The sequence below is a fragment of the Tasmannia lanceolata genome, unplaced genomic scaffold (genome assembly GCF_043159265.1).
Source record: "Tasmannia lanceolata isolate RefF3 unplaced genomic scaffold, GAP_Taslan_0.1 ptg000015l, whole genome shotgun sequence".
NCBI lineage: Eukaryota > Viridiplantae > Streptophyta > Magnoliopsida > Canellales > Winteraceae > Tasmannia > Tasmannia lanceolata.
The window spans coordinates 50,376,327-50,404,013 of NW_027518692.1; the positions used below are offsets into that span (position 1 = coordinate 50,376,327).

Sequence of the window (27,687 nt, forward strand, 5' to 3'; positions counted from 1 at the left end):
TAAAAAAAAGGGCGGCCCAGTGCACGAGGCTCCCGCCATTGCGGCGCCTGGGGAGGGCTGGATGTACGCACCCTTACCCCTGCTTTGCAGAGAGGCTGTTTCCGTGACTCGAACCCGTGACCACTAGGTCACAATGGAGCAACCTTACTGTTGTGCCAAGGCTCGCAGCCTTATCTTAGTGCTTTATAAATAGTGAGCATTTTCTTTCAGACCTTTGGGTCAAAACTGACAATATGTTTTTCATTTAGTTTTTCTCATGTAAATGCAATCATTCTATGATGCTGTATTGGCAGTGATGTATTCCTTCACCGTGACAAAAGCTTAATGCCCCAAAATCCAACAGTGTGGAGTGCATGGAATTTTCTTGGGACCACAGGAAACAAAGTATGTTTGACATATTGGCTTAATGTGCTTCAGGTTTGTAATAAAGTCTCTTTGTACATGCTCTGAAGTTATTCTCAGTGCTATACATCATTAATTCAGCATTAGTATGTTTCGATAACTTATTATTTCTTGAAGTCTTCGTGTGGGTGCCTTGGTGAACATAGAAAAGAATGTTGTGGGTTTTGTTTTGAAATGATTTGTGGGGTTTTTTTTTCCCGAATGGTAGTGTTGTGGGTTTCATTGTTTATTCGTGGTGCCAAATGATGGCCATGAAATTGCTACCTTCAATAGAAGAGACTTTATTGCCTCTAATCGATAACTCTAATTATTTTATGAATTATTGAACTAGCAGAATATTGAAGATACCAGTCTTCCTTTCCTTGTGACTCTCAATCCACCTCATACGCCACAGTATAATTTGCTTAAATGGTCAACAAGCCGTCCTGTTCCATCAGTTGCGGCTTCAAAAGCTTTGCTCGAGTTCGATGGTATCCAAGGGAAGAGAGGAATATGGTTTTGTAGGACATACCAAGGTGAGACTTAGTTTCCGTTTTTGTCTACTTTATAGCAGGCAGGTGATTCAGATCAACTAGAAAACCATTCAATAAAGGGAAGTGATATATCCGTCCCTTTTGTTTACTTGGGACACCCAGCAGCAGTGTAAGTGGCAATCAGCCCCATTGAATTCTTCTGACGTGAATTACATCAGCCCCTCTGCAGTCATTGATACACTGTTGTTGGGTGTTCCAAGTAATCAGAAGGGGCGGATATATCACTTCCCTTCAATAAATACTGCAGAATTGGAAAAGGATTTTTTGAGATGGTAAGATATTTTAAAATTTAAAAAGTACAAGGATAAAATGTTTTTTTTTTACTTTCATTAGAAGGCTTAGTGTAAAATTTGCACTCCATCCGAAATATCATGTCACCACAAAAACGTAGTTTTATATGACTATTTTGTCAAGTTCTGTCTAAATGGATCTGAATTTATCTTTGTTCACACTTTATGGTAAATCAGAACACGGGAGGGTTTTATCTAAGTTGCATAGGTATCACTCCATTCCATTGGAAGTTTGTTTTTGTTTCAATTTGAATTGTTTAAGTTTTCTGTCTTTTTCGGTGTTCGCTTTTAGAAACGACACGACGCAAATTTAAACAAGTTGAAGGCTATTAAAAAACTATAAATATGTAAGAAAACCCTAGATAAACCAATACAAACATCACAGACCAAAAAAAAAAGGCAAAGCACCCCTAAGCCATAGGAAGACCGCTCAAAGTAATCAACGACAACTGTTACACACCATCTCTGGCTAGCTAATCTGCTCTCTCACTGACCAACAGGAAGGTGATCTCTCTCACCTAGGACATAGGAAGGTTCATGGACCTCATCAACCATATCAACTCTTACCACATTTTACTAGACTTAATGTTCATCAAAATAATGTCAACATCCATCTAGACTAGAGCGAATGTAATCTAAGTACAATCCGATATCTATGTAAAAAGAGGTTCTACTTTTGGGGATTTGTTAGGGACCATCACAGAAGTCATTTCGCGGGCCGGCTGTTTCAAGAGAGAGCAGCCACATAGGCCCACTTTTCAACAGATTTTGTCTTATTCATTTAATCCTTCTGAGGTGGCTGCTCTCTCATGCAACAGCCGTAATGCGAAATGCCTTTTGCGATGGTCCGTAGCAATGCCCCTACTTTTGTTATTGGAATGGAACTTTCTGATAATTCCATCCAAAATGGAATGGAATTGACCTCTATGCTACTTTTTCACATTTACATCTACCACTAAAAAAATGATTTACATCTGAGGGGATTGAGCCTTTAGCTAAATGGTCAAGGCTTTGTACTTTCAACCCGGAGGTCGGAGCTTCAATCCCAGCTGACCTACCAAAAAAAACGACAAAGATTTACATCTGAGGTGTACAAAAATTATAGGAATTGGAGTTCAAGTATTGCCGCATGACTTGTCTCCTCCCCAGTTTATATTAATCATAATGCAAGTTACAAATGCACCCATTGAGTTACAATAATATAGAATGACATAAGGGCAAAGTAGGAAAACTGTCCTAAGTGGTAGACATGTAACTTAAGATACGTAAAATACAAGTCTACTATCTTTCAGACGAGTAGCGAAATCCTCCTATGTTAGTTTCAGACTAATATACAATGAGACAAGGGCAAGGCAACAAGCAAACTAAGTTGTAAAGATCTGGTGAAAAATTGCAAACATCTACTCAATACATGTCTTTACCTCCACCCTTATGGAGTATGTCATCAGACTCAGCACAAGAAACAAAGTTCGACTCTAAAGGTTTTTTTTCCACTTTATGGAAAGTTGTTTTCCCAAAACCATGTTAGGTCATTTATCTTTCATTTTCTTGTCACAAATGTAATGGTGTTGTTTATTTTCCTGGTCTATATAAACATTGTCCAATGCCTTATAACAAAGAGGGTTTTATCTGCAGGCTATGGATTTCAAGAGGATGGATTTAAGGTAAGGAGTATGCATGAGATTTTGGTGCATGCAATTCGACTTAATCAAATACATACATGGAAAACAAGGGGATTTTTTATATGGTTCTTCTATAACAATATAATGACCAAAAGTAGCTTTTCTAAGACATACCGAGTACCTTAGACTTGTTTTGTTTCACTCATCTAGAATTCTCATATCAATGACACTCATCAAATAGATTGCAACTCATGAGATTTTAGCTACAGGCTGGCATGGTTGCAGCAAATAGTGTTCTTGGAAAGAACTGCATTCTTCCGAGGAACAGAGAACACATGGTACTTTCTCTGGCGGAAACTGGGGCAAGGCTTATTATTACAAGGTTCCTCGAGCGTTATATTTCCACAGGTTGTTTAACGTAAGTCTGAATCTTTATAGCATGGAATATCATGTATTTCTGCAAACAAAGAGTTAATAAGCTCATAATTTTTCTGTCAGTTATTGACATTGTTTCATGACCCGTTATCTACATTACTTGGTTCCAAGCTATTATTTATTTTCTGTAACGACCCGGATTTGGGGCAAATTTTTTAGACATGATTTAAAAAAAAAAAATCCCAAAATCCGAATTGCTACCCCAAAAGGGAAACAAGCGGACTAAAAAAACCCACTACAATTCACAAGGTAAAGGCACTTTGCCCGACAAGGCCACATGGCCAAACACTCTTTCCTCGATCCCTTTAAACTCCCTTATTTTGACGTCATCGTGTCAGCCTACAAGAACTTCAGTAACTGAGTCAGAACGAGCTGAACAAGATCCCTTAGTGGGCTCACATAATAAAAGGGCACAGTAATGAAATTGCATTATAACAATGATCCTTATATCAATTAACAGAATAGGCAACAACTTGAATAGAGATATGGAAATCGAAATAAGAGTATGAGTACGATAGTCAAAAGACATGAGAACAAACAAAGAGGACATCAATGGATCATAGTAGAGATAAATAACGCAAGAATCAAAACCTCGTATTGGAGGAAAAACATAGATAAGCACTGAAAAAAAAAGTCACATCGTATACCAAAGTATGCGGTCTCAAATCCAAATCATCATATGTATATATCCCAAGTCATCATCACCTGGCCGAAGCGGGTGGAAGCATAGGTCTTTATATATATGTCATTCATATATATAGGTCAATAACGTTACCATACGGCGACAAGGAATATATGCATTAGTCTTTTTTTTCAAATTAAATCCTTTCAAAACTCTCATTTTTTTTAAAAAAATTCCAAGGTACAGAAATATGATGCATGAACATAGGGAATAAAACTATAATATCAAAACCATTAAAGGAACTATTATTATGAGAGTCCACTATCACTTGCCTTAGTGTTTGACTGGAAGGAGATGAAAGGCTCTAAGTATCAATCGAGAAGCAACCTGTATAGTTTACATATCAAGCGTGTTACCAATGGAGTGTTCAATTCTTTTGTACTAAACTTGTTCGTATTTATACCAAATTTATTACTAAAACTCGAGAGGCTTCAACTCAAACCTAACAGTTAATTTCTTCGTAAAGCAATTGTTAGAACTTATTGTATCATTATTTATAAATCTGATTTCTTTTGAAAACCAAAATAAAATGATTATTTAACCCCTTTTAGGTGCTGATTTTAATGAAAATCAGCCCTTTAATGCTTATATAATACACACATATACTATCTCTTTCATGCAAAACCATATAGGTATGTTCTATAATAATTTTATCGAAGATGTGTATACACCCATACTTGTTGATTTTCTTGGAAATCAGCACTATAAGACTTAGATACATTATTTATATATCACATACATTACATAAAACACTTACATGAGTTATATAACTTATATACGATAAAATCTTTACAAAACAGTCCTTAAACACACTGTTTTTGTGCTGATTTTGTTGAAAAACTACCATAAAAATCATATATAACACACCTATGTATCATATCTTTCATGAAAAACATCTTATATAATTTATATGAGAAGTACTCGATGAAATCTCGGAAAAACAATCACTTTTAAGTGTTGATTTTTGAAGAAAATAATGACAAATCCTCTAGAAAATCACACGTATAGGTTTAGACATCCAAAAATAATTTCTACTATACTCTAGATTACTCCAATTGGGATTTTTCGTAAGTAAATACAATACATATATTTTTAAGGCATAAAATTTTTAAAAAGAAAATTTAAAATAAGTTTTTTTATTTAAAAGAAAGTAAAGAAATCAATAAAACATTGTTAGAAACCCTAATTAGGTTGAATTAAGATAAATAAAAGCAAAACTTTGAATTTAAATAAGAAATTACGAAAAACATAGTTTTCGGGCACTCACTCGAAGACGAAAACCCAAAACGACGAAAAACACCAATCTTCTTCTCCTTTTCTTCTCTTTTGATATTTTTTTTCTTCTCTCTCTCTCTCTCTCTTGGTGTGCACAAGTAGGGTTGCAAAAGCCCATGTTTTGGATTTTTAACAGCTAATGAGTTTTGTGCTTAAAGTAGGTTTCCCCATTAGATTTAATGTTAAAAGTTAGTTTCCTATCTTTATTAAAACTCCCTAAGGGCGTACTTTATCAAATTTAACAACTAAACTATAGTTATAAATAAAAATAAAAACCCAAAAGTTGCCTAATAAGACAAAACCCGTCACTATGCCTAACCCTAATAGAAAAAGGTCATAACTTGCTCAAATCACGTCCGAATCGCTAAATCTTGGGTCTGTTGGATAGGTATTCGAAATACCCATCTACCGGGACCAAAATCATGTCGAACGGACAATATTTGATGCCCAAAAAATTGGTTATACTAAAAAAAAACGAAAATACACTGTTGTGAGTTTTAGTCTGGGGATCTACGGTCCAGATTTAATTAAGGTTATTAACTTTCTAGGCCTGTGTGGGATTGGGTCTTTACATTTTCTGTCTAGATGTTTATGTCACTTTTCTAATTCATATTAAATTGACCCACAATTTACAGAAAATATTTTGGTATTGAGTATATTGTGATATCTACAGTTTGCTAGAAGAAGGAGGTACAGTTTTTATTTTTCAAGGAAGCAACCAAAAGAGCCGCCTGAAATCGGTCCTTAAAGTTCATCATCCTTTATTCTATTGGAAGGTATGACTTCTCAATTTATATTAAAGAATACTCCATACTGATCATATCCCACTTGATATTGATTTTGTTCACCAAAAGGTAGATGCAATGATTTAAATGGATTTTCATATTACATAAAATGCACAACCATGTATTGATTAACCTTAGTCTTGTTTGCCCAGGTTGCTACACAAGCTGATTTAGGCCTGGCAGATGCATATATCAATGGGGATTTTTCTTTTGCTTATAAAGACGAAGGTTTTTTAAATTTTTTCATGGTAAAATAATAATTTTCAGTGCAGATATCTGGCATCTCAATGTCAATGATCAAAGAAATTGATATTTTTATTTCTCCTAACATGCCTTCGTACTTTTCTGCAGATTTTCATTGCCAACAAGGATATGAGTAGTTCTGGGACAAAGCATAATAAGAAAAGGTATTCTCTGAATTGAAATTTATCGTCAAAATATTTTCTATGCTGATTATCCATTAATTATGGAATAGGTATTGTTGCATCTATCTCCCAACTTCTAATATCTCATACGGAACACTGTTTTCTTGCTCCAGGGGTTGGTGGACCCCACCATTTCTCACAGCTGGGTTGGGCTCTGCAAAATATTACTTTCGGCACATTTCAAGGAAAAATACCCTCACGCAAGCTTGCCGGAACGTCTCTCGTCATTATGATCTGGTCTGCATTTTAATATACATCTATCAATCATACGTAGTTTGCCTTGGGGGACGGCTTGTCCCCTTGTAACAATCTTAATTTATGCAATATAATGTTACTGTTTTCAAAAAAAAAAAAATCCATCAATCATGCATTTGCCCTTTTTGTCTTTCTGTTTTGCATTTGGTCTCTGTCCTGCTGCAATCTGCCTCTTCAAACTTAAGATTAACAATTTTCACTCTTTGTTGATTTTGCACTATATGGTTTGGTGCAGTACATCGTGAATAACTGGTGAAACTTTATGGAGAATGTTCATCTTAATTTTTTTTTAATCTAATCCATCAATCATGCATTTGCCCTTTTTGTCTTTCTGTTTTGCATTTGGTCTCTGTCCTGCTGCAATCTGCCTCTTCAAACTTAAGATTAACAATTTTCACTCTTTGTTGATTTTGCACTATATGGTTTGGTGCAGTACATCGTGAATAACTGGTGAAACTTTATGGAGAATGTTCATCTTAATTTTTTTTTAATCTAATCCAAACTTGGTCTGCTCATTTCCTACAGTTTTCCATCTCACAAGAGCCATTTTCCTTTTATCCTTAGGGCCTCCCCAGAGGAATTCTCTTTGAATAAGTTCAATTCGCTTTATGATACTCATTGGACATTTGAATACGGATAATTGGAAAATTGGAATATTGGTCAAAACTGCCTTAATGAGGGTAATTCTCCCACCCAAAGAAACCAAATTTCGCTTCCAATTGTCTAGCCTTCTTTCCACTCTATCAACAATAGGATCCCATTGTTTCTTTTTAGGTCTACCCCTCCCAACGGGAGACCTCGATGGGAGGTTGGGAAAGAGTCAGTACTGCAACAAAGAAGATAGGCTAACCTTTCTAATTCCCCCTGAGCCACAAGAATATGAAGGATCTTCGACATGGAGAAATTAGATCTCTGGTCGGTGATAACCTCATAAAATCTTAGAATTGCTTTCAGATTCAACATTTTTTCAAAAGAAGGGACACTAAACATCAAAGTGTCGTCAGCGAACTGAAGATGGGAAATTCAATCTCCATCCTTCCTCTCAGCTTAAAGCCTTTGATTAACTCATTAACCCCAGAACTTTATCTCTGTCTAACAATCTACTCAGCATCTCCGCAACAATCATAAAGAGGAAAGGAGACAGGGGATCCCTTTGCCTGAACCCTCTGGAGGACTTAAAAAAACCTTTGGGCGACCCATTTACCATAATGAAAAACCAAGCGGAGGAGATGCACCTATAAATCCAACTCCGCCATCTCCTACCAAAATCCATTCTACACATAAGATAAACTAAGCAATCCCATTCCACTCTATCATATGCCTTTTCAAGTTCGCAAACCACTCCGCTCTTCTCATTTTTAAAATAGCAATCCACCACCCCGTTAGCCATCCACGCACAATCAATAATTTGTCTACCCTCACAAAAGCGGATTGGTTCGAAGAAATCAAATCTGGGAGAACCTTCTTTAGTCTCTCGGCAAGGACCTTCGCCAACAACTTATACAGACATCCCACCAAACTGATAGGACGAAAATCCCTCATACTAGAAGCCCCCTCACCCTTCGGGATAAGGGTAATAAACGTAGCTCCGGTACTCCTATCCAACTGATGCCCGTCGTAGAATTCCAAGAAAAATCCCAACATGTCTGTATGTACATACTCCCAGCATTCTTGAAAGAAAGCTCGACAAAAACCATATGCCCAGGCGCCTTATCCCTTCCCAGAGCAAACAGAGCCTTTCTAATCTCCTCTTCGACAAAAGGTCTCTTCAACCATTCCTGATCTTGTACCCTTAGCGTATTGAATACAACACCTTTCGGTTTAGGGAGCAATACATCCTCTGCTGAATAGAGCTTCTCATAAAAAGATACTATCTCCCTTACCACCTCATCCTTCTTCTCAACCACCACCCCATCTGCTACTAAATTGGATATGCGATTTCCCTTTCTCCTAGCACTAGCTATCCCATGAAAATAAGCTGTATTTTTGTCCCCTTCCTTCAACCACTTAACTCGAGATTTTTGTCTTCACGATATTTATTCTTGAAGAATGATTTGTCAATGTTCCTCCTTAACTCGCCCCAACTCTTCCAATTCCTTTAGGCTGATCAGATTGGCTTCTACCCTACTAGTTAAATCCCGGATCCTCGCCATAAGAGAGACTTTCTTTACAGCCACCTCCTTTTTTCTATCCTTATCCCAAGCTTTAAGCTTAGACTTAAGAGCTCTAAGTTTATGTCCAATAGTGACATCAGCTGGGCTAGCAACTGACACCTCATTCCACCATTTGCCAAGTTTCTCATCCATCTTAGGCTCATCCAACCAATAGAGATAAAAACGAAAGTGAGGAGGACCCCAAGACTCCAAGCTGTTTTTTTATTCTTGGGAGATTTCTCGATGAAAAATTTTTAACAAAAAATTTTTTAAAATTCTTTTTCGTGAAGCTAAACATGGCCTTCATGTTTATCTTGATATCACAGCACCGTATATGTTTTATGTAAAAAAAAAATAATCTGATAGCATGTCCTTGATTTTATGTTTGTAGAGTAATGACCTCTTTGCTCTATTCTTGGACGAAACAATGACATATTCCTGCGCAATATTTAAGGTTTGCCTCAATTCCTTGTAACAGTAGCTTGAACTAACATTTGTATTTCCATATTATATGATAGTTTATAGGATTTTGACTTCCATCTGTGAAATTGTTTGAAAGATGGAGGCTGAAGACTTAAAAGTTGCACAACTACGAAAAATTTCTCTCCTAATTGAAAAGGTGAGGCCCTTTCTGAACAGTTTCTACTTAATGTATTACAGATATATTTCACTTACCAATTGCTTTTGTGACTTTTTTTATACTTTCCAAAAATATGTAGGCGAGAATTGATCGTGGGCATGAAATTCTTGAGATTGGTTGTGGTTGGGGAAGCCTTGCCATAGAAGTCGTCAAACGAACTGGATGCAAATATACAGGCATCACACTATCTGAAGAGCAATTGAAATTCGCAGAAAGGAAAGTGAAAGAAGCTGGTCTTGAGGTGTGCAGTTTCTTTGAATTTTTTCTAATTCTGAAGTTGCATCACGCAATGAATACGGAACAATTATTTCTACCACATGCTAAAAGATGATCCTTGGATGTGTAGTTCCTAAGTTATATATATTATATGCACTTCAAAATAGTTATGCAAAAACGTTTTTAATTGATAGACTAATGGATAAGTAAAAAAATATCAGCTAAATGTTTAATATAGAAATCTTGGTTTATTTCTTTTATATTTTTTAAATAATATTTCAATTGGAACTCTAGAAACCTTTGGATATTTTCCGATGGATAAGGCAATTGTAGGTGTTAAAATCAAAGCCTGACCCTGATGGTGTTCAAATGTTGTGGTCGCTAAACTCATATCATGCCTTGTAGGGCTGCCAGTGGACCCAATTTGGATCGGATCCACCTATGTATGGGTTTGGGATTCACCATCCTTTAAATAAGCATTTGCATTTTTACCTACCAAAAAAGAAAAAGAAAAATTTATTTTGCCACCATTCAAAAAGAAAATTTATTTTGCCAGTTAGTGTAGGATTTGCGTGGTTTGTTGTACTCTTGCTACAAGGTCTGGAATTTGATTGCATCGAGTTCTGCCTTGGTTGAAACAACAGCCATTTTGCAGGGTACTTGTTTCTGTAATCAATATGGATGTGCCATGAAGGTACTAACACGATAAAAACAAGTATTCCAAGATAATGGAGTGACTTTATGGAAGCCAAGTATCTAAAGGGTGGAAGCTTCTATCATACGGAAAGAAAAACAGGTACTTCCAAGCAATGGAAGGATTTGATTATGATGAAAAATTAGTGGATTAGTATATGGATCATAGAGAAAGTTAATGTTTCCTTTTGGACTGATAAATGGTTTGGCAATTACCCATTGATTAATTAGGTATTCAACTTGGAGCAGTTAAATCTGAAGTTGCTGGTCAAGAATGTTATAAATGAAGCTGTAGTGTGGAATCTTTCACTGGTAGAGCATAATATTTCGCAAGGAGTTGTGTTAATGTTATTAAACATCTATGGTCAGGATAACTGATACTGAAGATGTGTTCGTTTGGACCCCTAATAAATCGGACGACTTCACTACTCATGGAATATTTATCCCTCTTCCTTTCAAGTATATGTGTTGTGCCATGCCTAAACAAGAGGAGCTGAATCATGTATTCATTGACAATGATGCAGCGAGAGCTATATGGTATCACTTTTCTATCTATCTTGGGATGCCTTTTCTTGTGAACTAATCCATTATAACTAGACTGCTTTAGTGGTTCGATCTATCCAAGAGGACAAGTAAGTCAACTTTCTATTTTATTCTGACAGTCATTCATTCACTTAAAACCTGGAGATATGGTAGGACAGATGCAATAGGCGTGTGGAGGGTTCCTCTAAGCCAATAAATTTGTTAATTGAAGTTGTGACTACCTGGGGAAAAATGCTTGCCATTTCATTCTCTCAATCTTCAGATTGCTCTTCTTGGGAAGAGATTGTTCTTTGTGACATTGAGATATTTCTAAACCATCGAAAAGCCTTAAAGTTACTCGTGTGTGTTGGAAAAGGCCCAAGCTAGGTGAGATAAAATTGAATACCGATGGGGTGTCAAAGGACAATCCTAGCTTATCTGGGGGTGGTGAGATCGTTAGAAATCATGTTGGTGGGACTATCTTTGCGTTCTCTCATTATTATGGTGTGGGAAGTAATATCCAGGCAAAAGCCAGAAGCATTCATGATGGCCATAGATATTGTGAAACCTTTAGATTCCTAAATGTTTGGGTGGAATTTGATAGCAAGGTCTTATTGACATGATTGTTTCTAACAAAGATCCTCCTTGGTCGATTAAATACTATTGGTAGGAGCTTCACTCTCTTATCCTTGATTTGAAGCCTAAAATGACACATCAGTTCAAAGAGGGTAACCAGGTTGCGGATCACCTTGCTAACTATGCTTTTAAGTGTAAGGAAAACATTGTTTTTTGGCATTGGAGAGATCTTCCTACATTGGCTAAATGCTCTATGAGATGTGATTTATAGGGAATCCCTGGCATTTGTAGCCAGTAAGATTTTTGGGTATTTTTTAGTTTTTTATTTCCTAAGGTAAGGTGGTATGTCCCTCCCATGTACTTTTGTGATTTCTTGGGCATTCCAAGTATTTGTAGCACGTAGGTGTTTTTGTATTAATTGTGTGGATTTGGAGGTTAGGTGGCATGTTCCCTTTTTTGTATGCTTTTATCATATCAAAAAAATTTAAGGTGCCGGCCCAGGTTCCTAGATAAATTTCGGGTTAGAAAACAGTATACCGAACTGAAGAATGGGAGACACATCTCCTTGAGCAAAACAATTACGCAATAGAGCAATGGGTATGTGCATTATTTCTTTTTACTGTGCATTTTTTATTTTTTTTGAATGATTTTTAACTGTGCATCTGCCTAGTCGCTTTCTGGCTGTCAGCTAATAGCCTAATATTTTACAATGTTGTTGGGTAGTTTCTAGGGAACTTATCTCTGGTTTGCAGTCCCAATATGACAATAGAAGTCATTCCTCTGAAGCTTTCTTTGTCCATAAATTGCTTTTGTTTCCCACATGTATGTGTAACCCATGAAGGCTTTCTTATTGTCCACTGGTTCTATATATTAATCCTACATGTATTTAGACAGTATTATGCTTCAAAAAGATTGGCCTTATATTTCTACTTCAGTTTATACTTTTGACTTAAATTGTTTGTACTTCCAGGGCCACATAAAGTTCTTGTTATGTGACTACCGCCAGCTGCCCAGTTCTCACAAATATGACAGGATTATATCTTGGTGAATTCTTGATCATTTTTTACTTACAGAATTAAATGTTACTCCATCTGACTATTTTTTTTTATAACAGTGAGATGATAGAAGCAGTTGGTCATGAATACATTGAGGAGTTCTTTGGCTGCTGTGAATCAGTTTTAGATAAAGATGGTCTACTTGTTCTACAGGTCATAATATTCACCAAGGGAATTTCTTTGTATGGTTTGGTGTCAATGATACAACACATTGACAAGCATAAATTTATCACTAATGCTTTTTATTTCCTAGAGGTGGCTAAGGGAACTTTAATCGTTTGTCACCGCTTCCTCCTTCCACCGTTAAACTTTTTCTAACGATTAACCTTAAAGGGGTGAATTCATCCTTCAAGGGGATGAATCTATCACTGCCCTTTGGTTTTTTGATATACACCTCGAGAATCATAAACTTATTCACCGATGCCTTTTGTTTTTTATACGGAAAAAGATCTAGTCAAGTATGCCCAATAGCCTTTATTTCTTTGGTACACCCTTATATTTTCACTAAAAATACTGGTTCCCTATTTCTACAATGTTTTAGTTATTCCTGAATTGAAAATATGCCCATCCTGGCTGACTATTTGAGTTTATTTTTTCTCAATATTTTCTTCTATCGTTGACGCAGATTGTAGGCCCCATAAGCGGTATATGCCATTAGGACTTCTTAGAAATTTATTTTCTTGTTATTTAGTTTTAGGATTTTTTATTTACTTGGTATTTAGTTTTACGGAATTTATTTTCCATGTTATTTAGAGTTAGGGATTTTCATTTATTTCCATGGAATTTTTTTCAATTGCCTATATAAGGTCCTTATGTATTAGGGATTTTAGAACTTTGGATGAATTAATGAATTGAGAATACAGATTCTATTTCTCCTCTTCTTCCCTTTCTCTCTTCTTCTTCCTTCCCTGTTTCTCCTTTCTTAACCTTTTTCTCCTCTCCTCTTCTCTTTCCCTTCTTCTATTCTTCTTCTCTTCCTCTTCTTCTTCTCTTTTCCCCTCTATCTTCGATTTCCCCCCTCCCTGGATGACATCAATCGTGTTATTTATGCCTTAAAAGGTAAATTATTTAGAGAATTTCTGGGCATAGAGCATTTTTTTTTTGAATGGTAGGCATAGAGATCATTTTACTTCATATTTTTTTAAAGGTTGGCTGTGGTGCATTTTTCTGCTCAGTTTACATCAATACCAGATGAAGGATATGATGAATACAGGAGAAGCTCTGATTTTATAAAGGAATACATATTCCCTGGAGCATGCTGTCCTTCTTTGAGTAGGGTAACATCAGCCATGGCAGTTGCATCCCGACTCAGGTCAACTTTAATCTTATCAATCACTACATTTGTTTTCATTTTCTCTCTCACTTGTTAGTTTGGAAATTCACCCACATTACATATTGTAAAATGCAGTGTGGAGCACCTGGAAAACATAGGCATCCATTACTATCAAACATTGATGCATTGGAGGAAAAATTTAATGGCCAAACAGAGGTATGAATCATAGTTTAGTTCAGTCACCCATTTATCTATATTGAACTTTCAACTATTTGAGCATTGTGAGCCTAAAAGCCTAAAACATAAGGGCTATAGATAACCAAAATGGAGATTTATCTATATTGAACTTTCAACTATTTAAGCGTTGTGAGGCTAAAAGCCTAAAAACACAAGAGCTATACATAACCTAAAATGGAAAAAACTCCAAAAAGTTATGAGAGTTGATATAGTTTCCATTTACTCAACAAAGATCTACAATATGCTTTATAAATGAATACTAAAAGAATAATACCTAACTATCCTTATTCAAGTTATATGACTGATAAACATATACATGTTAGCACTTTACCCCACCTCAAGCTCACAATGGATCAAAAGAAACCATTGAGAATTTGCTAATCCTCCCTGATTAGAAGCCCAAATATTTATCTCCAAAAATAGGCTTTAGCAAAACTAGAATACACATAATGATCAAGGAAGTAGTCCCAGGATTCCTTTGCAGTCCTAAAATTTACTAAGGTCATCGTAATCTGCACAATTGAGTTAGCAATCCAAGCAATGGTCTTCGATTGTTCACTTGCATTCTTCAACGATCTTGCCATAGCTTTCTTCTATTGTTTTTGGCTCTTCGATAGAACCGTCAAGATATTGCATAGATCAACCAGCAAGAAAATTCTTCATAAAGAATTGTCAAAATATTTAATTCTTACCATCTAACTGAATAGGAATAGCTTGTAGAGGTTCACACTCTGTTTCAACACTTGAAGAGAGACTAAGATTTTTTTTTTATAAAAAAAATCGGTTGAAAAGCACGAAAAGATTTTCAAATGGGAACCAATTATTCCAAAAGCAAAGATGGGTCCAACAATGCAGCTAATTAAAAGAACGCAAATTACTCAAATCTAACGGAATCATACTGCTAGAGATGGATAAAGTCCAAAAAAAAAATGATCAAGAGCTTGATTCTCAGCAAATCAGACCAAACTTGTCTTGAATTCTTCCCCATAATTAAATATTCAAATCCACCAAAGTATTGACTGGATAAGCCCAAAGATGAATCAAACCAGAATCTGCACATTCGATTTTCCATGGTAGATCTCTTCGAAAACACCTCAAGATGGCCTTAAAAAATTGTGAAGAAAAATACCACAGCTCCAAAAAATAAAATTGATTCAGATCCCTATGATTGAAAAGTAAATTGATAGCCGGTAACAGTTGTATGGATGTGGTGGCTGACATATGGACATGAACAGAAGCAGTTGGGATTCTGAGTTTGTGAGAAATAAATGCATGAAATTAATACCTTAATAACAGGATCAAGGTTATCATTTAAAAAAAAAAAAAACAGGATCAAGGTTTGAATCATTGGACTTTGAAAATGATCCAATTCCAAACCCAGATCTAACACCGTGAAAACTCTCCAAAATATGAGAGCTGCTATAGTTTTAATTAACTCAAAAGAATTAGAATATGTTTTATGCAAGGAGGATAAAATAGTAATGCAGGAATCACTCCTAAAATATCCTTAATCAATTATATGACTATACATATATGGATTTTTGGCAAAAAGCACCTGTAAACTTCATGAGAAAAAAATGGGGATCAAGGTTTGAATCATTGGACTTTGAAAAATGATCCAATTCCAAACCCAGATCTAACACCATGAAAACTCTCCAAAATCTGAGAGCTGCTATAGTGTTAATCAACTCAAAAGATTTTTTTTCTTTTTTTAAATGGTAATGGAAATTTCATTAAAAGGGTCCCAAAGAATACAAGAGAGATAGGGGCCGATCAACCCAAAAGTTACAACAAGTTAAGAATAGCTAAGGGGGAAGAAAGTCGAAAAGCTCAACTCTCTCCCAAGAGACTCCTTTAGCCAATTTGTCAGCAACTCTATTCGCTGACTGCCTTATATGATTCAAGGAAATTGAAGAAGAGCCAATTCTATCTAGAATCTCATCCATAAATGCGCCAAACCTCCAGGGGACCGTATGTGGGCCTCTTAGCCATCTTATAACATTGAGAGAATCCCCTTCTACCACCACCCTATTTAGATCTTCATTTTGGAGCAACTTAATACCATGGTGGATGGCTCGAACCTCCGCTTCATTGGAATCTGCTACTCCTATGGGACCATAAAGCCCAAATCACTTCCCCCTCCTTATTCCTCAACAAATCTCCACTACCTGAGGGGCCCGGGTTTCCCAAACTTGAACCGTCAAAATTCAGTTTGAGGATTCCTTGTGATGGCGGGGAGCACACTTGAATAACTCTGGGAATTGGGATCATTACTAGATTCACAGCAAATCTCTTTACATCCATACCTCGAGTCATAGGCCAAAACAAATCTAAAACATTCTAAAGTTTTAACCCATGATATAGTTAAAGCTATCACCTTGTTTAACAAGAATTTGGCTCCCTTGGTCACTCCCTTGAATATTCTAGCATTCTGTTCGTTTCATAGTACCCAAATAGTAGCTAAAAATGAAACATGCCACAAAATTTTACCTTTCCGCTTCCATGGAGCCATTGCCCAACTTTCAAAAAGCTCCAGGAGGCTTCCGGGAGTACCCATACAATCCCAAATTTACTCAATAATCTGCCTCAAACTTCTGTTGCCACTTTACAGTGAACTAATAAGTGGTCCACCGTCTCCCCTGCCTCAATACATGGTGCACAATTAACTCAAAAGAATTAGAATATGTTTCATGCATAAAGGATAAAATAGTAATGCATAAATCACCCCTAAAATATCCTTAATCAATTATATGGCCATACATGCATGGATTTTTGGGAGAAAGCATCTGTAAACTTCATGAGAATATCCCTACAAAATTACGTTAAATTATTTTCATGGGAAGGATTTATTTTCCTGATAGGAATAGAGTTTTAGGTTTTTAAATTTTGGGCTTATTGGTTCTATTTGATGCCTCATTTTCATGTTGGGTGATATCCTTTGTATTACTCTTCATTAGGTCTTTTATGTTTTAATTTGCACTCAATCCATCTCAATCAAATACTGAGTTCTTGGCTTTGCAAAAAGTTGTTGATTTTGATATCTATCACTTATTCTTTCCTTTCAGTGAAATTTTTGCGCTGGGATTTGATGAGAAGTTCATACGGACATGGGAGTATTACTTTCTTTATTGTGCAGCTGGGTTCAAGACACATACAGTTGGAAATTATCAGGTATTATTTGGTTAGCATATCAGGTTTTTGGCTTATCTTTCCCATTGTTAGAAGCATCCGGTGATTGCTCATAATGGGAGGCTCAAATTGTCAAACAAATTATGTGTCCACTTCCAGTTATTTATCGAACAACAACGGTACCAAATGTGATCTTGTTTTGAAGTGTATAGTTGACGGACTTGATTCATTTGGACTTGAAAACCATGACTCCAGCAAAGTGGTTTAGCAATTCATACGTGTTATTAACTTATATTATATTTTAAACCATAATTCTTATAATAAATTCATAGTCGTAATGCTCTACTGCTACGTAGTTTAAGCACGACCAACTTTGCGGCGCATGATTCTTCCTAAATTTTTCAACCATTAGCTCCAATAGATTGTTGAAAATTTTGTAGTGGTGATTGGAAACTTGTATGGAGAGTTTTGGTCTTCAGTAATATAACTCCATGCAAATTTTTACAAAAAAAAAATTAAAAAAATCACCTGCAACCTACTGATGAAGTAAAAGATCAAATACCAAAACTTTCCTTACTTTCTTGTATGATTATCTACTATTTATATGGTTCAATTGTATCTGTTTTACTTGCATACTATTTTATTTGTTTTTTATTTTTATTATTTTAACTCGGAATTTAGCTAGGAACCCGGGCCGGCACCCTAAATTTATTAGTAAGCAAAGAAATAGCTACAAGGGGAGGACATGCCGCCTTCCCCCTACCAAAACCAAGCAAGGCCGAAAATCCCAAGCAAAAGCATCCTAAGGGTTAAATGCAGATTTTGGGAATCCCCAACCTATCACACCTAACAGCCCCTTTGCTTCTCCGGGTAGCTCATCCCATGATGAAAAGCTTCTACTTACTCTGGTTTTACACGTCTCATTTGCTAGCACATCCGCCACCAAGTTCCCCTTCTTGTATTGGTGAGAAACCAAGAAATCCATTTCTGATAGAAGATCTTGTATCTCATGGCGATGGCAATTAACAGTCTGGGATTGAATCTCTAGCTCAAGTGGTTAAGGATTTGTTCTTCATGTCAGAGGTCGAAGGTTTAATCCTAGCTTGCATACTAAAAAAAGTAATTAACGGCCCAAGGCCATCTACTATTAGACTTCACAAGATCCACCAGAATTTTGTTGTCTAATTCAATTTGAATCTTGTTGATGTGTAGACTTTTGCAAATGGGAAGCCCAGAAAGAAGATCTCTACATTCCGCCTGCGTGCCAATCACTTCTTCATAAAAATATGAGAAAGCCACAACCATTTTCCCTTTGTAGTTCGGGAGAATTCCTTCACCAGAGAGCCCTGGATTCCCTTTCGATGGCCCATCTATGTTTAGCTTGAGGTTACCTTTCTCAGGTTACGTCCAGGAGATAATTTGGATCGATTTTATCTTTGGGTTCCTTACTTCAATTCCAATGAACCTGTAGAATTCCAAACCTTCACTACAAAGGATACCCTTCAGTTTGACTGTCTTAACCGAATCTATGAGCCATCTCATTGTGTTTTTTTATAATCCTCCCCAGGTTCATGATCTTTCCTTCCATCCTTCTCGGTTCTCGCACAGCGCTTAATCCGTACTTCACTCACTAGGAACATAGCCTCCACCGTATTAATAAATCCCATGATAAAGAGATTTTTGCTGGCTTCTTTAACCCATATTTTGAGTCTGCAAAATTGTTTGCCCCTCATCCATTCTTAATTCTGCCACTGGGAATCTCCGACTCCAAGCTGCAAATTGGTTGACATCTTCTTCACCAGATTTATCACAACAATTGCACTTGGACACTAGAGAAATGTTCACATCCTTGATGTGCAGGTCCACCGCAACAGCATTATGGAAGACTTTCCATATAAAGCACTCACTTTGGGAGAAATTTGCTCCCGAATTTGCTCACCCCAAGCTTGATCAGATCCTCCATTTCGGACAACCTTCCTTGTCGTTCTAATGTTGAATTCAATCGTATTGGATGGAAGTGAAACTAATCTATCTTCCTCATAATTCAAACAGATCTTTAACTTGCGGAATTTGTTCAACTACCCTAATTGGGAGGTTGTTGCCAAAATTTGCTACATTCTAAACACCATTCCCTTCCACTACGTCCTTTATCTGTTATTCCAGGTTTATCCCGTCCTCATCAGATACAAGATCTATTAAAGGGCAGCACCCAACCCATTTATCAATCCAAAACTTCACCTCTCCTCTTTCACCTTCTATGCTTGAACCAGGTCTCACTTAGTTTTAACATTTCCTTCCATTGTTTAGATCCAAGCCTTTTATAATGCACTTTATAGAAGCTCCCACTTCTAATTATCTTTGGCTTTCATGAATCTGCTCTAGATGGATCTGTCCATGGATAGATAATGAATTACTTTTAGGCGGAATATCATACCAAACTCCTTTAGAGGAATGGTCCCTAGACCACCTTTTACTCATGGCCGACAAATATTCTCCCAATCAACCCAGTGCCTTTTCCTCTTCTCCTCATCTTGCCCCCACCAAAAGTTCAGCATAATCTTTTCAACCCGGTTATGAATAGAGCTTGTATGCACGAGAAATGGTCAAAATGGGCATACTGTTAAGGACATAGTTCGTAAGTATTGCATTTCCTCGACTAGACTGTAACTAACTCCTCCATCCTTCCACTTATAATCTGATTTCATCTGTAAGCTTTTCAAAATGTTCAGCCTTGTATCTTCCTTTGCATATTTGAGCTCCGAGGTACTCAAAGTAACCCTCCTTTCACAAAAAGCCTGTTGTATTAGCAATAATTTGGTCTCTGGTGGGAGGAGTTTTACTCAACAATATATAGCAGCTTTTGCTTTTGTTAATTTTCTGACCCATTGTAGCTTCATAGCGACCAAGGAACTTTATGATTTCTTGAAGAGTCTGCTTGGATCTGTTAGAGAAGATAATAGTATCATTGAAAAATGAACTATGCATTATAGGAAAGCAATTCCTCGGCACGTTGAAGTATTGGACTGATCCTCCTTGAAAAATCTGCTTAATTCCCCAATCCAAAAACCTCCTAATCTACAATAAACAGACCGGGGGAGATGGGGTCTCCTTGACGCAATCCTCTTGTTGATTTAAAATACCCTTGAGGCTCTCCATTAATAAGAACTGAATGCTAACATTCTTGAGTCGCATTCGTGACCAAGTTTATCCGGTTCTCCTTGAACCCAAAACGTTCCAGCACATTTTGCATGAATTTCCAATTAAGTTGATCATATGTTTTCTCCATATCAAATTTTAACATCACATTCCCTACCGTTGATTTTACTCCATGCTTTGCATCAATTCCTGCACAAGACATATGTTGTCGCACAAGACATATGTTGTCAATCATGCTTCTCCCTTTAGTGAGCACTGCTTGCTCACTGTGGACCCCGATCCCGAGGACGGCGGGGCGAAGGACACGAGATCCCACGCCGAGTCCTCTAAGATCTCCACAATGTGAAGGAGAGCTCTACCAAGGAACTCTCGAAATGATGCCGCTCACAGCATGGGTGGCGGTATAAATGAGATACCTCTCGATTCAAGGACCAGCCCGGAACCAAGATGTATTTATAACAAAGAAGAGTCGCCATCCAAGGAAGTAGGCCCTGGATCCCATGAAATACTCTGTTGCAACGGATAACCAGAGATACAAAAGTCCATGCCTGATGACGAATGGGGAAGGTATTAAGCGCCTCCAATTCACCCAAGTGCAAGCACCTGGTCTCTTATGCCATTTTTAATTAATTTTGAAGAGTTTTGGGCTAAAATCATGTGAAATGGGAACGAGCATCCCCGAGAAAACGTCTATCTAAGCATGCATGACCCGGGGATGAGCAAAATAAAATAAACATTCAGATCCTAACCCACCGCATCTAATCCTAACCCATCACATCTAGGAAAGCAATAACATCCGCATGCACAGCTACAGCTAAGCAAGTAATAGCAGATATGATAAGCAGAGAAGCAGTAAATATCTATAGCTAAGCATGTGAAACTAAACGCACAAGGAATAAGCAAGCTGCAAATAAACACACAAGGCATCAAAGACAAACACACGATAAGCTAAAAGATTCGAGGAAAGAAATGAATCGAAAAATCAACGGTACATGAGGACCGAGAATGCCAGGGAAAATAAAAGGGAGCGTACGATAGGCTCAGGGAGCGATTCTAATGAATCAAGCTCAGCGATCCTGATCCACTGAAGATCGGATAAGTCTCACGATCGTCATAGCCTATCGTTGGGCTCAGCGAGGACAATCCCTGTGAAGGGGCCACGCTACGTCGTCGCCCGTCCCAAAACCCGATAAAACGTCGGAAAACCGATAAAACTGGAAAACCACGATCAAAATCGGAAATGAAATGAAAAGAAGGCTCCGAGTGACCTGGCAATCACCATCCTTGCCCATTTTGGTTTTTGTATTTTTGAGAAAAGCTTGAAAGATATTTTTGGATGTTGAAATGATTTTTTTTTGAAGGGTTTAAATGATTTTATTGAAAAGTTTGACTGAACTTGGGATGAAAATCCCAAGCTGCCTACGTACCCTGTAGAAAGGGATCAAGCCGACGTAGTTCAAACAGCTTTTCGAAAAACGCTTTTGTTGTTTTTTGATGTTTTTGTTGTTTTTTTTGTTATTTGATTTTTATGAGTTTTTTTATCCCTTTTGATTGAAAGGGGTTATGGCTCAAGAGGTTGCCGTCCGTCATCACCTAAACCCGACAAAGCGTTCCCAAAATCAATGGGGATCCCGAAGCACAAAGAGTATCCCAGGGAAACAAAGAGGTTACAGATTTGCAAGCCCAAGACATGCAACTAAATATTGAAGACCAGCTGAGATTATACACTAACCCAACATAGTTATACTGATAATATTCTCAAGAGAATGATGGAAAATAATAAAGGGTATCCCTAACCATGAAACCCCTTAACACATAGCAATTCCACGTACCTGTGCTGGACGAAATCGCAGTCACCAAAGGCCCATTGGAGTATTGGTGTCACCAAATGCTCATTGGAGTATCGGTGCCGGTACCGGAAATGCCGGAAGAGAAGCTGATGGTGAAGCTTGAATTAAGAGGCCGGAGATGAAAGCTGAAATAATAGGAATTGAAATGGGTTTTGATGGGGTATTTGACGTGGGTATTAACGAGGCCAAAATGGGACCAATTGGGATTAAGAAATTGAAATTGAAGAGGGGAATTAGTGGGATAGAGGTGATGGCCTGAAATGGTGGCGCGACACAGCCGGATTCCGGCAAGATTGCCGGAATCAGTAGTGTTAGAAATGAGAAATGGTTTTGGGTTTTGGTAGATGAAGGGAGGAGTGGCTGTAAATGGAAGAAAACCCAAGTGGGTTTAATGGATAAAAGAAAATGGTGGTGGGGGGAGTGGCCGGAGCAAACGGTCGGCAGGAATGAGGTTGGGGGAAAACGACCCCAAACCTCGCTCTCCCTCCTCTCTCTCTGTTTCTCTCTCTCTCTCTCTCTCTCTCTCTCTCTCTCTCTCTCTCTGTTTTCCCTTTTTTTTTTTGAAAATGGGGATAGTGGTGGTGGAGGGAGGAGGAGAGATGGTGGCGGTAATGGAGGGGTCGGCTGGAGTAGGAGTGGCCGGAGAAGAGGGATTGGTCGGAGATGGGAGGGGTTGAAGAAGACGTAGCACCTCTCTTTCTCTTAGCTCTCTGTTTTCTTTTTTTCTTTCTCTGCTAATCTCTTGCAAATGAAGGTGGGTTTAAGAGGTTGGGGACGGTGATGATGAAGATGGAAGAGGGTTTTCGAAGGGTGGTGTTGGGGTGGAGATGGAGGTGGTGGATGATGGTCGTGGGTTGTGTAGGAGGATGGTGGAGAAAATGGGTTTCGGTTTTGGGTTTTGAAGAAGGGTTTGGGGTGGAGATGGGTTTCGATTTTGGAGGTGAGGGTTGGAGGAGATGAGGGTGGGAGAGGGTTTTCGAATGGGTGGTGGTGGTGGTGGTTCGGTGGAGGTGGGTTTCGGTTGTTGGAGTGGAGAAAATGGGTTTGGGTTTTGGGTTTTGAAGAAGGGTTTGGGGTGGAGATGGGTTTCGATTTTGGAGGTGAGGGTTGGAGGAGATGAGGGTGGGAGAGGGTTTTCGAATGGGTGGTGGTGGTGGGTTTCGGCTGTTGGAGTGGAGGAAATGGGTTTGGGTTTTGGGGATTGAGGATGGTGGCTGGTGCGGTGGAGATGGAGGTGGTGGTGGTGGTTCGGTGGAGGTTGGTTTCGATGGAGGTTTGGGTGGTCGGATTCCGGCAAGCTTGCCGGAATCAATGGAGGTGGGCTTGCAGAAGGGGATAACGAAGAGGGTTTTGATGATGGGAAACGGTGGAGGAGATGGTGGTGGGTTCTGATGGTGGAGATTGGAGGTGGATGACGGTGGTGTTGTTGCCTTGGCTCCCTCTCTTCTCTCTTCTCTGCTCCTTTCTTTTTTTTAGAAAATGGGGCTCTCCCCTTTTAAGCCCTAATCGACCCTCTTTAAAGGTAAAATGGCATTTTTGCCCCTACTCCTTCCATGGACACCCCCCTTCAAGTGTATTTATGACTACTATTTTTAACTACAAGGGGTGGTCTAGGTAGAAAATGGGGGTGGAACATTTAGCTCTTATTTGCTCGGCTTCGGGGCTCGGATTTCGGGATTTATTCAAAACTTTTTGGGAAATTTGGGTCAGGTCAAAATGGGGTGTCTACAGATGCCCCTCTTTGGCAGAGGGTGCTTGTCGCACGAATGCCAAAGCCAAAAGGACGACGCATTTTGACCTGCCCCGAAAACTTGGTTAAAGAAGGAAAACGTAAAGTAAATGATTTTGTGAAGATTGAATTCTGGGAAGGATCAGATGCCTATGGGGTCTTACACAAATGGGATGCCTCGGGGGACTTTGGAAAGGATGGATGGCTCGGGGGTTTTTAGAAAGAAGGGATGCCTCGGGGGTCTTTAGAAAGGATTCCTCAGGGGACTTTGGAAAGAATGCCGCAGGGGACTTTGGAAAGGATGCCACAGGGGACTTACACGGATGGGATGCCTCAGGGGTCTTACACAGATGGGATGCCTCAGGGGTCTTACACGGATGGGATGCCTCAGGGGTCTTACACAGATGGGATGCCTCAGGGGTCTTACACAGAAGGGATGCCTCAGGGGTCTTACACAGATGGGATGCCTCAGGGGTCTCACACGGATGGGATGCCTCAAGGGTCTTACACAGAAGGGATGCCTCAGGGGTCTTACACAGAAGGGATGCCTCAGGGGTCTTACACAGAAGGGATGCCTCAGGGGTCTTACACAGATGGGATGCCTCAGGGGTCTTACACGGATGGGATGCCTCAGGGGTCTTACACAGAAGGGATGCCTCAGGGGTCTTACACAGATGGGATGCCTCAGGGGTCTTACACGGATGGGATGCCTCAGGGGTCTTACACGGATGGGATGCCTCAGGGGTCTTACACAGAAGGGATGCCTCAGGGGTCTTTAGAAAGAAGGGATACTGAGAATGGCAGAATGCCGCAGAAGGCGAGGTGCTGTGGAAGGCGGAAGCTGTGTAGAAACTGACGTGGATGCCGTGTAGAAACGGGCTTTGATGCCATGTAGGAACGGGCTTGGATTTTAATTAGGCGAAACCTTCACGCGCTAATTAAAGGGGAAAATTAGCTAGGTGGAACCTTCACACGCTAACTAACAGGAAACTTGATTGAGTGAATTTTTTTGAAGAGATTGATAATCTTTTGATTTTGATTGATTGATTTATTGATTCAGATTGATTCATTTGAAAATTGCTTTGTCTCTTGCCGAGAAAATGGGAGTGCGAGTTCTTTGCTGAGGATCAGACTCACATGATCTGCTGGGATTTTGGGTACTGACCCATGTTTGAATGAATTAGATTTTTGCTAGGAATTGAACGCTTTGAGCGATTGCCAGCGGAATCTCTGGGAAATAGATGTCAGACTCCATTGGGGATTAGCTTTGCTGATGAACTGACTACGGAGTAGGCTTAGCTGAGGAATTTGGAGGTTTGACTCGAGATGTGCTCGAGCTTCTCTCATCTCAACTTGCTGGAGACATTGGTTTATTCTGATTGTTCTTGACATTTTTTATGACGCAAGTCACAAAAGATGCCCCTAGTGTATTGTACTTCCATGACAAGAGTCTTAGGGCTGTAAAACAATGGAGGTTGAAGAAAAGATGCTTCTTTCTGTGAAGGCTTTAAGTTGCATGGTTTTTTTTTTTTTTTGGTAAGGAGAGAGTAGGACAATCACCATGATGGCTGAGTCTAAGAATCTATTTCTTGCTTTGCTCACTTCTGGTGGCTTAAGGTCTCTGGTAGGTTTGAATAAGATGACTCTTGCCCCTTCTGATACCTAAACCAGGATTTACTCTGAAATTTTTTCATCGTTTGGAGGGCGTGCTGCAGTTCTTTCAACGCCAGTGACTTTGACTTCAAAGGAAAAAGAAAATGAATGGAAAAGTAGGAATGGATTTGAATGGACTCATCCAAAGACGACTATAACTTCAAGGACTCAACTCACTGAAGGCTGACTTTTGGATCTAATGTGTTATTTATTAAGGGTATGGCCTAGCCACTCTTAGAGTATTTCGAATACCGTGTCAAGAGGCATTAATCTCCTCTTTCGGTATTTCTGGCATGATTATTATCTCCTTTCGGATTGCTCGGTTTCAATGCCCCTAGTTTAGAGAAGCGTCAAAGTAAGCTTGCTGGCACTCCTTGGACTCTAAGATTTTGCTCCGGTTGAAGGTTCTTTCTTCACCTCATTGATTCGCTCCTTGCAGGAAGTCATTGCCCTTGACCAGATTGCCTTTTCAGGTTTTCAATCCGGCGGACCGCTTGCCCTATCTTTTGCCTGGATCGCCCTTTCGGGTTTTCGGTCCAGCGGGCTTGAGTATCCTGACTTTTGCCTAAGCCGACTTTTTGGTTGTCAACTTAGCGGGTGAATGACCCTAAATTTTGCCTAGGCCGCCCTTTCGGGTTTTCAGCCTAGCGGGGCTTCAGACTCCATCGTTTTTCTCTTTTCTTTCTTCTTTTGCCTCAAACCTTTCCTTGTTCACCAGAAGGACTTTCTAGGTGGGCGTGGGTTCAAAAGGGTTGGATATTTCTTTGGTTCAAACGATTTCGACCGAATTTGGTCTAACCAGATTGCTTACATACCCCAAAAATGGAGGACCAGGTCCGCGTAGTTCGCTTGGGGTTTGGAAAAGAATGATTTAGCTTTTAACTCAAAGGTTGACCGAACCTGGAAGACCAGGTTGCCTACGTACCCCCAAAGGATGAGGATCAGGTCGCGCGTAGTTCAAGGTTAAAATGCCCCTGGTTTGTGAGCGCTTGAAAAGAAGGTTTGATTTTGTTAAGGCCCAAAGGAGTTTGCAAAACGATTTTTTGAATTTGGGATTTTTGGTTTTGAAGGTTCAAACAGCCAATGATGGCCTTCTTGTGAACAGGCTTCTGAAGTGATTGAGGTTCAACGGCTTTGAATCTTTTTCGCTCTCCTTTTTTCTTTTTTCTTTTAAGGAGTCTGGCGGCATTTCCTGGCAAGACTTCATCTGTACTGCACAAACTTGACTGATTGAATTCCCACTTTGTCTTTGGGATCTTGCACTGATGCTCAGTATTCTAAGACTCAGGGTCTTCTCTATATGCTGAAGATGCTTTAAAACCGACTCCACTTCTTGGGATTCTGATATTTCTAAGGAGTTGACATAGGGGCACGTTCCCTTCTCCTTTTTGTTCTGGATTCTATCTTTCTTTCTTCTGGATGTTCTTTTTCTTCTGATTTTTTTTTTTTTTTGGATGTGGGGAATGCCCTTACACCTTGAATGCTTTAGCTTGAAATTCCATCGCAATGTATAGCCCAAGTGTTCTTTTGGGGCTCATGCTCTATGATTGTGACTTTGTTGTCCGAGAGTTTTCTCTCAATCTTTTCATTATCTTCACTTGATGTCTAATGTTCTTCCTTTGAAATTTTCGCTTCTCCGACCTGATGTCTAAAGTTGAGGGAGACTTACATTGAACAGTGCCAGGGCAAGTTCCCAGCTTATCCTTGTGGGACCAAGCATGACTACTTTGAACCCTCTAAATAGGTTTATCGATTCTTCGCGCTCTTCAGAAGATCAAGTTTTGCCAATCCGTATTTCCCGAGTCTTGGATTTCAATATCACTATCCACAGTTTCGATTTCATCTTCAAGTGGCTTTGCTCGACGCTCTTCCTCTCGTTTGACCATCTTTCAGATCTCGAGGGGAATTTCGTCGGCATCCTCGTCCGAGGAGGGTGTCTTAGTTTGTTTATTAACATTAGATCCAAGAGCGAATACACAAGAATATTGACAACACTGGAATCATATGTTCAATTCATAGAAGATCTCAAGTATATCAGTGATATTTGACACTCCACGATGGGCTCTACACCAAACTCAACAGAGGACTGGACACTGACTCA

General features: G+C 38.9%; 1 protein-coding gene across 4 annotated transcripts in view; it reads left to right on the forward strand.

Annotated features, from left to right (window-relative positions):
- The window catches only part of LOC143892225 (uncharacterized), a 56,974-nt gene that overhangs the window by 21,053 nt on the left and 8,234 nt on the right, over positions 1-27,687 (forward strand). For all 4 annotated transcript variants that reach the window (XM_077396689.1, XM_077396690.1, XM_077396688.1 and 1 more), the window contains 16 exons: positions 294-417; positions 737-917; positions 2,861-2,889; positions 3,117-3,265; positions 5,913-6,015; positions 6,177-6,272; positions 6,376-6,431; positions 6,563-6,686; positions 9,249-9,311; positions 9,417-9,476; positions 9,577-9,738; positions 12,475-12,548; positions 12,619-12,712; positions 13,735-13,871; positions 13,968-14,048; positions 17,135-17,240. In XM_077396689.1, the coding sequence (XP_077252804.1) occupies positions 294-417; positions 737-917; positions 2,861-2,889; positions 3,117-3,265; positions 5,913-6,015; positions 6,177-6,272; positions 6,376-6,431; positions 6,563-6,686; positions 9,249-9,311; positions 9,417-9,476; positions 9,577-9,738; positions 12,475-12,548; positions 12,619-12,712; positions 13,735-13,871; positions 13,968-14,048; positions 17,135-17,240 (1,639 nt within the window). The remainder of the gene's footprint in view (positions 1-293; positions 418-736; positions 918-2,860; positions 2,890-3,116; positions 3,266-5,912; positions 6,016-6,176; positions 6,273-6,375; positions 6,432-6,562; positions 6,687-9,248; positions 9,312-9,416; positions 9,477-9,576; positions 9,739-12,474; positions 12,549-12,618; positions 12,713-13,734; positions 13,872-13,967; positions 14,049-17,134; positions 17,241-27,687) is intronic.